A 10,879-nucleotide genomic window follows, 5' to 3' on the forward strand; every position below is an offset into this window, starting at 1 on the left:
AAGTAATTAAGTGAAATATAAAAATAAATGCTCTTAATGTTTATTTGTTCTTGATTCATTGATTCATTTGTTCTTGGTGTGTTCTAGATTTTGTCTTGAATACAAACTTTATTTCAATTTTAAAATTTAAAACTTTAATTTTATATCAAGAGAAGTGATTTTTAGGTTCCATCTAATTTATCTTCACCCCCAATACCTAAGTATGCCTCTTCTATAATTTAAAAAAAAAAAAAAAACTCCTTCAAAAAATCAAAACCCCTTTAATACTAAATAACCTACCCTCTAACTTGATTGGGTTTATTTTTCCCAACGCCACCACCCCACACCAAATCCCCACCACACCACCCCCCCCCCCCCCCCCCCCCCCCCCCCCCCCCCCGGGAACATGTCCTATTCAACTTATTTTCTCTAATGCTTATGTATAGTCAATCATCCCCCTACAAAAATCAAATTATTATTTTTTTAGTATTATTAAAAGTATTTATATTATGTTGTGATATTGTCACGGATAGAATGCTTCCATTTCATCCTTACAAATAAGCCTATTTAATTTAATAGATAAGCTTTTGAATGAGAAAAAATGAGCGACCTTTCAGTGAATATATAGCAATTATGATCTGTGAGTGCTTATTTCTTCTTGCTCTGTTTGCAAATGAAGGACAGAATCAACAAGAAGTCATCAAATTCTTATTATTTAATATACAACTTGTTTTAAAATATGAAACTTCAATTGAACCATTTGAATCTGACATAGAAAATGTTGATATTTAATATGGAATTTTCTTTTCATACTGGTTCACACGTATTTGACATTACCAACCAAGAGCTGTTGGACTTAGATTTTGATTAAACAACTGCTCAAACATATTCTTCCAAAAAAGGGCTAAATATTTGCACAATTAAGTCTCATCTGTATGAACATTGTTCCTATCAGTGTACAATATATACACCCTTGAATTGTGTACTTCCAAGGGTATTTTTATCATCTAAAAAAGGACTGAGGATTTTTATATTTTGGGCTAACGTCCCAACGAGGACCAACCCCCCAGCCTAAAATAGGTAGGTAGGAAATAAAATTAATTCTTGCTCATACGGAGGCTTTTCTACTTGAAAATGACCCATTTCAAATAGGTTTATTGCTTCCGCCCATAATATGATTAATCCGCATGGGCTATGTGAGTCCCCAGCAGTTTATCTAAACCTATTCATATGAAATGTTGGATCATTTCATTTGATTCGATTCCAGGTTGCTCTCTTATATTAAAGTTCCAATATATATCATTATGAAAAAAGTTTAAAGTATGTTATTTTTCGAATTTGCCCCTTCCCCTGAATTCCTAACTCTTTACAATATTTTTTTTCTATTTTTACTCCAAAATCAGGGGTAGATCAAGCCCCTTTGAGGGTAGGTCTTATATATATATATTTTAAATTACTATTATATAGCCCCAAAAAAATGCTATTAATATATATACTTAGGTTTACCCTCATTTTTTTTTTTTTTTTAAATGAGAACTATTATACTTATATCCAGGCCGCAAAAAAACTTGTTATTAATATATATATTTTAAGTCCACATCATATTAAAAGTTTAAAACTCTCTCAACTTTTCTTCTCCACAACTCCACATGTTTCTTTTTTTTTTTATGATTTAATCTCCAAAATTCTTTACTCTCTCATTCTTTTTCTCATGTTATTCGCTCTAAAGCGTTTGAAGACTAAAATTGTTGAAGTTTTCCATATTCAAGGTGCCACAATTAGCTCCATTTTCTGTTTTATTAGTTTTAAGTATATGTATTGCTCATTTCAATTTAATTTATTTTAGGGTTGAATCATACTTGTTTTTTGGAGGTTTTTTATTATAAATTGAGTGAAAAAGGCTTAGACATTGTGAGTTTATTTTGTGTTTTGTGATTAAGAATATTCTTACTTTCCCCAATTAAACCTTAACTATATTTTAAAAGAAGTTATTCTTCACCCTTCACCCACCACTTTTTTACATTTCAAACGTCACCGTTTAGTTGCTTTAAGTTATTAAAGAAATTTAAGTTACTATCTGTGTTTATACCAAGAAAATTCCCTCTTTTTTTATTAATTCATATTAAAAGTCAACAACTTGATTTAAGTTTTGGTTGACTTTAGTTTAGGCTAAGTCTGATTAAAGTTATGAAAATTTATATTATAATCTTTCGAAGCCAAAAAAATAAAATAAAATAAATAAATAAAAGATGGATTTGCTTAAGGTTTACTCAAAATCTTGCTTCTTATAGATTTATTCAAATAGGAAAGTATTATGTTATTGTATTATTTCTTTTCAGATTTTTGATATTGTATTATTTCCTTTGTTTAAGGTTTGGTATTTTTTAAAGTTTTCACTAGTTATTTGACAAACAATAGCAAAGCTGTGGAGGCCTCCCCTCGACAAAAATCCTGGATCCATCACTGTCCAAAATAATGGATAAATTTCGTTATTATATAAAACCACCATTAATTTCCCTAACAATAACTCAAAAATACAGGTTTAAATTCATTTTGATCAATATTCAAAAAGAAATTTATTTTTAATCGTAAATCTTTTTGAGATTTTGATGATATTTTGAAAAGGAATGTGTATTTTTTAGTTTAATAAAAAAAAATTGAGAGAAAAGTTTAATCATATAATCAACTAATTACAAAATGTAACACAGATGACATATATTTAATTACGTATACAATCAACGAATCCTAAGACGTCGTATTAATATATAGTGATGTTATGAGGAAAACTCTGCGTGATTAAGGTAACCATTCACATTTAAACATGTACTCCATGAAAATTNAAATTCATTTTGATCAATATTCAAAAAGAAATTTATTTTTAATCGTAAATCTTTTTGAGATTTTGATGATATTTTGAAAAGGAATGTGTATTTTTTAGTTTAATAAAAAAAAATTGAGAGAAAAGTTTAATCATATAATCAACTAATTACAAAATGTAACACAGATGACATATATTTAATTACGTATACAATCAACGAATCCTAAGACGTCGTATTAATATATAGTGATGTTATGAGGAAAACTCTGCGTGATTAAGGTAACCATTCACATTTAAACATGTACTCCATGAAAATTGAATAAGAACATAAACTCATTGTGGATCATGCATGCATTTAAATTTGTACCACCTAAATTCAAAAAATTGAACATGTAAAATGAGCATTATCATAATTTGTAAAAAGTGTTTTCAAATTTATTAATCTGAAAAAAAAAATGTATAGTTTCTTATAGATCATGATATAACAAATCGATTTTTTGACTTTATTTTTTTATACTATCTAACCATTTATAATTTAAGAATTATATTACACTTACAATCTAATCTTACAAATTGTCTTTCACAACCCTTAGGTGGTAATTCCTAGTTTTTTACTTTTAATTTTCCAAAATTCAAAAGCAAAAATTTGGGAACCGCCAACTAGGAGTTTGTGAGAGAGTTTGACTATTTAGTTACCCTGTAGTTCCTGGGCTGGGTTAGGTTTATTTTGGGCTTACAATTTATATTATTATGGGTCCTCCCCATTATTGGGCTTTTCTTTACAATATGGGTTGGTTGAATCCATTTAATATAAGTCCTTATCTTACATCATATATAATCAAATTTAATTCATTTCAGTAAATCAACTTAAATTTGAGAATTTGGGAATTTTGTATGACTTCAGTATAAAACCAGCAATGTTGCCGGCTCACTCATGACTGTGGTATTTGGAAGTATTATTACTAATTTTAGAGAGATTTTTATTGTTATTATTCAATCGTTAGATTATACACACTTATTTTAACTTTTTTTTTTTTTTTTTTTGTTTTAGCTATATTTATTATTCAATCAAGCATCAATCTTTTTAATTCTATGTTAAAATGATAAAATTTATGTGAAGTAAAACTCATAAAATTTTAAATTTCATTGTGAATTCACATTTTTTTTTTTTTAAATAAAAGAGTGTTGATATATTATTTTAAATATATATTATATACATCTTGGAGTTGAAAATTTTAAATGATGCCATTGTTTGATCTTTCCTTTTCTCAATTGAATTCCTTACTCTACCACTTGCTCTTGTAGTGGCTTCATCTCTTTTATGGTTTTGAAGTACTGTCCTTTTTAAGTGAATTAGAAAAAAAAATGAGACAAAATTTCCATTATAAAGAATAATTTTGAAATTAATGTGAAAATATTTTATAACAACACTAATTAGAAAATTAATGGGATTAAATTCATAAAATAACTCTATTTTCTTTCTTCTGTAGGTATATTTTTCTCTTAATAGTGTTAAATTTTTAGATAATTGTTTTCAATTGATACGTCTTTATATAGGTTTTTCTCCTTTGTATACCATTATATGAGATAAAATGATAATGTTAGAATATATATGACTTAGGATGAAAATTTCAATTATAAAGATTAAAAGATATAAAAAGACATTAGTTAAAAGATGAAAATTTGAGAAGTTTAATATTTTTCATTTAATTTTATATAAAGGTATAAAACATATGGACCGCTATGTTGACTGTATAAAAATAATAATGTTTTAATTTTAAACAACAAAATAAAGTAAATGGAAAAAAAAAAAAAAAAAAAAGAGAACATATATTTATTTCAACAACTTGATTATTTTATTACAGGGAAATTCAACCAAACATTTGTACATGCCAAAGCTACTTGGAGGCCAGCTTCAATATCATAATAATCAAGAGCGCTGTGGGCTCCACGTGCCAATGAAGAAAACACAGGAAAAGCGACTGGTATGGGTAAGACATCACGTGCAATCTTAGCCAGTGTTGGATAGGTTCGGGATTCGACACGCCACCAATCTAATATATTAAATGCTTCACCTGGAGGACATTTGGAATCTTTCAAATAGCGGTCCAGTTCTGATTCTGATGTAACAATATTATTATCAGTGCTCCCTGCATATTTATTGTAAATATTTGTGACATCATCAATGATTTTTTTAAGGTATTCATTTGCATCGTTACCATAAATCTTTTCGTAAAACTGTTTCACAATATCCATTTTGAATCGCGGATCCAAAATTACTGTGATCACTAAAATCAAATTAGAATTGTTCCAATATTCCTCCAATTCTTCTCGCCCCTTTGATGCAAAGCTGAAAATGTTATGATCATCACTTTCTCCCAACTGAACCAATTTCAACATAATGTCACTAAAAATTGGGAAATACACATTTGCGGTTTTAATTGTAGAATCATACAAGTTACAAAAATCTCCTCTCAAATCAGTTGACACTTTCCAACCGATGTAGTATATCAAAGTTGCCTCGTTCCACTCCTTTTCTATAAAATTTATAGACTTGAAATCAGGATCTATATCGTTCAGTTCACTAAATGCTTCTTTACATCCCAGTACCCACTCAAGCATATTCCGGCCGAACCACCTATATGAAGGAACGCTTAAGGAAGTTACTGTTTTGCCCTTGGACAAAGCTTTTTCTGCCGCATCTTGAAACTTATTTACATTTGATGACGTCCTGCAGTAATCCCAAATCTTAAATGCTTTAACTGACATATAACTTTCCCCAACCTCCTGACCTGTTCCAGATAGCGACAAAATAATTAACAAAAAATTCCGAATGACAGGAAATGAACCTCGTTCATTCAACCAGCTGTTAATATCCTCGATAACTTTCCCACATTCAGCAATAAATACTGAATCTCCTACCATAGAGCATACTTTTTTGTCTATGTTCCAATCCTCAAGGCAAAGCTTCACACCTTCAATTAGAAAGTTTTGATCTTCCTCAACAATTTCTTCAAGATACATTTCGAGAACATCTTCCCGTCCTTCCAACAAAAAATACACTATTTCCAATTCCCAACTATCATCGATAAACCAAATTATTAGGAACCATAAGTAATCAATCTTCTGAATTGTTACATTAAAACGACATGAGAGTTTATGGAGATACCCTAGAAGCTTATCCTTCTCTTGGTCGTAAACATTAAGTATATCACCCTTTATGCTGTTTAGGCCATACTTAATAATTTTTAGCACCAAATCAGAACCATTCGATTCTGGATCTATCAGACTTTTCTCTTTTTCTCTATTTACAACTCCAACTGGATTTCTCAAACCTCGGCAACTTTTTAAATGATTGTTGAGATGTGTGGTTCCACTCTTACTTGAACCTACAAAGTCTTTCTTACAGTGTTTACATTCAGCCCGTTCCTCGCCATCATCTTTTTTATACTTTGTGAAGTGGTCCCAAACCTTTGATTTCAGCTTTCTTTTTTTAGCACTTGAGGTGTTCTCTTGATTTGGAGTAGGTCCAACATAGGCATTTTGTTCTCTTGTTGGAGAGATTTCCTAGTAATATACAAGCAACTCAATCACCTTATAATAAGCAATAAAACTAAACAAATTACATAAGATTTATAATAATCATATTAAAGGCAACCAAGTCAACTTATATAGTTTGCTAGCAAGGATGGAGACATTGGCCAAGNAATGTTTTAATTTTAAACAACAAAATAAAGTAAATGGGAAAAAAAAAAAAAAACCATATATTTATTTCAACAACTTGATTATTTTATTACAGGGAAATTCAACCAAACATTTGTATGTACCAAAGCTAGTTGGAGGTCAGCTTCAACCAAACATTTGTATGTACCAAAGCTAGTTGGAGGTCAGCTTCAAGATTAGCATAATTAATAGCGTCGTAAACTCTACGTAACGATGAAGGACGCTCAGGAGAAGCGACCTGTATTGGTAAGACATCACGTGCAATCTTAGCCAGTGTTGGATAGGTTCGGGATTCGACACGCCACCAATCTAATATATTAAATGCTTCACCTGGAGGACATTTAGAATCTTTCAAATAGCGGTCCAGTTCTGATTCTGATGTAACAATATTATTATCAGTGCTCCCTGCATATTTATTGTAAATATTTGTGACATCATCAATGATTTTAAGGTATTCATTTGCATCGTTACCATAAACCTTTTCGTAAAAATGTTTCACAATATCCATTTTGAACCGCGGATCCAAAATTACTGCTATCACTAAAACCAAATTAGAATTGTTCCAATATTCCTCCAATCGTTCTCGCCACTCTGATGCAAAGCCGAAAATGTAATTATCATACCTTTCTCCCAACTCAACCAATTTCAACATAATGTCACTAAAAACTGGGAAATACACATTTGCGGTTTTATTTGTAAATTCGAGGTAACTATTCAAACCATTTAACACTTTCCAAACGTTGCATATCAAAGTTACCTCATCCCACTCATTTTCTATAAAATTTATATACTTGAAATCAGGATCTATATCCTTCAGTTCACTAAATGCTTCTTTACATCCCAGAATCCACTCAAGCATAATAAATCCGTCATTACATGCCCATAACGACTCAAAATCATGGTCGAACCACCAATATGAAGGAACATTTGAGGAAGTTACTGTTTTGCCCTTAAACAAAGCTTTTTCTGCCGCATCTTGAAACTTATTTACATTTGATGACGTCCTGCAGTAATCGTAAATCTTACATGCTTTATCTGAAATATAACTTTCCCTAACCTCCATACCTAATCCATATTGCAAAAAACTAATTGAAAAAAAATTCCGAATGACAGGAAATGAAGCTCGTTCATTCAACCAGCTGTTAATATCCTCGATAATTTTCCCACATTCAGGAGTAAATACTGAATCTCCTCCCATAGAGCATACTTTTTTGTCTATGTTCCAATCCTCAAGGCAAAACTTCAGACGTTCAACTTCATAGATTTGATCTTCCTCAAGTTCAATTTCATCGTTATCTTCCCGTCCATCCAACCAAAAATACACCATTTTCAATTCCCAACTATCATCGATAAACGAGGTTGTTAGGAGCCATAAGTATTCAATCTTCCGAATTGTTACATTAAAACGACATGAGAGTTTATGGAGGCACCCTCGAAGCTTATCCTTCTCTTGCTCGTAAACATTAAGTATATCACCCTTTATGCTGTTTAGGCCATACTTAATAATTTTTAGCACCAAATCAGAACCATTCGATTCTGGATCTATCAGACTTTTCTCTTTTTCTCTATTTACAACTCCAATTGGATTTCTCAAACCTCGGCAACTTTTTAAATGATTGTTGAGATGTGTGGTTCCACTCTTACTTGAACCTACAAAGTCTTTCTTACAGTGTTTACATTCAGCCCGTTCCTCGCCATCATCTTTTTTATACTTTGTGAAGTGGTCCCAAACCTTTGATTTCAGCTTTCTTTTTTTAGCACTTGAAGTGTTCTCTTGATTTGGAGTAGGTCCAACATAGGCATTTTGTTCTCTTGTTGGAGAGATTTCCTAGTAATATACAAGCAACTCAATCACCTTATAATAAGCAATAAAACTAAACAAATTACATAAGATTTATAATAATCATATTAAAGGCAACCAAGTCAACTTATATAGTTTGCTAGCAAGGATGGAGACATTGGCCAAGCATTCCAAGGATTACTAGATATATGTTTTTCTTTATTAATTGAGGCATGTATATGGTAAGACACATAACTGTACTAAAACTAAACAAATTACATAAGGTTTATCTAACTTTAATTTCTTTCATACATTCAATATAAAGAGAGAGAAAAGGAACCTGTCCACGTTGCATATCTGTTCCATTGATATCAGAAGATACAGGTACTTCTCCCAGTTGTGCTAAAGATTCAATCTCCTTCACATATTTTCAAGGAAAAAAAGAAAGAAACTATGTCATTTTGGATTGGACAAACAGAGTAGTCTTTTTTCTCATGAGCTAATTAAAGTCCCATAAGTATAAAATCCCCTTAACCACTTCATTGATGTAATTTAAATATTTTCTTGAATTAAAAAATATAATAAATTACTTTTAAAGAAGGCTATTTAACATCATTCAACTAAATATTTACTCTTATTTTTTGGAATACGTATTCATAACTATTCTTGAAAGTAAAATCATTTCCCAATAGAATATTCTAAATTATTTTCTATTTAAGTGTTAGTTAAAATATAATAAAATATTTTTCTCACTGAAATACTCTAAAAATGAAAAAATAAAAGAAATGGAGAAGCATATTTCATTCCCTTCTATTAAATTTGTGCCTTTCTAATTTTTTTTTTTCAATACTATAAATGAGATTTTACAAAAGGAAATACACTATTGTAAGTGTAAACACAGTAAAAATAATTTACATTATTATATATTATTTTAAATAATAAAGTCATTTAGTATGTAGCACATGGATTAGGATATAAAACAATACCGAAATTTTCTTTAACAGACTTTAATCAAGGCAACCCACCAACAATCTTTAAAAAAGAAAAAAAAAATCCAAAGCCAACCCACCAGGTTCTTCAAAACCTTGATGATAATGTAAAAGCAACAAAAACCGAGCAAGCATAAGCACAAAATCTCACAGCCTCACTTTTGGAGAAGAAAAAGCGGCTTGGAGAAGGAAGAGCGAGACAAGATTTGTCATGCCGTAGATTTGAGGTAGAAGAGCTAAAGAAGAAGAAGAAGGAAGGAAAAAAGAAAGGAGAAGAAGTGCGATAAAAAATGTGCTAGGGTTTTTGAAATAAACAATTTATATATAAAATAATAAATTACATATATACCCTTATACTTGAAAAACTTTCACCTTATATTTAAAAAACTTATACCCTTTCGAGCGATGAAGGCTCAGGAGCTTATCCAGCCGAGCACTTGGTGGCTCGGGCTCGGCTCGAAAAGGCACTTGAGCAACTTAAACTCGAGCTTTTCTTGAGCCGATCCCGAGCCGTTCGCGAACAGCTCGGCTTCCTCGGTCAGAGTTGTACACTTGTACTCAAAACCCGTGATTAATAGATATGACAAGGGGAATATTGTTTTGAATTTTGATCTATAACAGGTAAGAACACTTGTGTAAAATACTGGCATTTTGTTCTTCAGATTTCAACAATTTTAGCTCAATCTAAGGACCCAAATGCTAATATTCGAAAGAAGTGTACTTGAATTAGAAAACCAAAACCACAAGACCCAATATTTCTTTCCAAAATTCACAAGCTGGTTTCTGTAATAGGAAACGCATTGTGATGATAAGAAGATCCAGTTATTAATAATGACGAACCATATAACATTAGTATGCAAGGTTACCTGTACTACTTGTCGTTGAAGAAATTGAAGATAGGCCATGATTTCATGAACCCCTCCAGCACTTTCTGAGGTCAAGTTGACCTTGTACCATTCTACTAAATCTCGCAAACACTTCATTCCCTCATTGATTTTGATCTTTCCCACCTGCATAAATTACAGAGACATCAGAGAGATAAAATTTTGTGGAGAAGTAGAGATGAGGAAATAAATACTTACTTGAAAATAAAGATGAGGATCAGATGCAATGGATATCGCTTCCATCTCTTTCCTTACAAACGAGCCTAATTAAATCAATATGTAAGTTTTTGAGCGATAAAATTAGATCAATCCTTCAGTATAAAGACGATCAAAGACAGATGAGCAAAGAGAAGTAGTAGTAGTAGTAGTGATCACTAAAGAGCTTGTAATAAGTTATGGATATTGTAGACGATGGATTTCCTCACCAAGGCTAAGTGGCTTTTATCGTATCCAACGACGCGGATACGACGCGACTAAGAAACTATAAAGGCAAAAGAGTTAAACAGTCCAGCATGAGTTCTGTAACATACTCGCTTGATTAATTTACAAACAACATACGCGCTCCACCTATCAAACAGCTGTCTTTCCTTCATAGGTATCACATAAAGGTCGCGAGTTTGAGAGATTGATTCGAGGCGGAGAGAGTTCTAAGGTAACAGTGAAAATGAAAAAGAAGAAAGTGGAAAAAGGCGAGAGAGACACGCTG

General features: G+C 31.3%; 1 protein-coding gene across 1 annotated transcript; it reads right to left on the reverse strand.

Moving 5' to 3' along the window:
- Window positions 1-9,829: 9,829 nt before the first annotated feature.
- LOC116117867 lies at window positions 9,830-10,513 on the reverse strand. The gene is made up of 2 exons (XM_031403877.1): window positions 10,372-10,513; window positions 9,830-10,299 (listed from the first exon to the last, which is right to left on the reverse strand). Exons 1-2 carry the CDS (start codon window positions 10,414-10,416, stop codon window positions 9,964-9,966), a joined length of 381 nt encoding a protein of 126 aa, XP_031259737.1. The 5' UTR covers window positions 10,417-10,513; the 3' UTR covers window positions 9,830-9,963.
- Between the last annotated feature and the right edge of the window lie 366 nt (window positions 10,514-10,879).

This window comes from Pistacia vera, unplaced genomic scaffold (genome assembly GCF_008641045.1).
Source record: "Pistacia vera cultivar Batoury unplaced genomic scaffold, PisVer_v2 Contig824, whole genome shotgun sequence".
Lineage (NCBI taxonomy): Eukaryota > Viridiplantae > Streptophyta > Magnoliopsida > Sapindales > Anacardiaceae > Pistacia > Pistacia vera.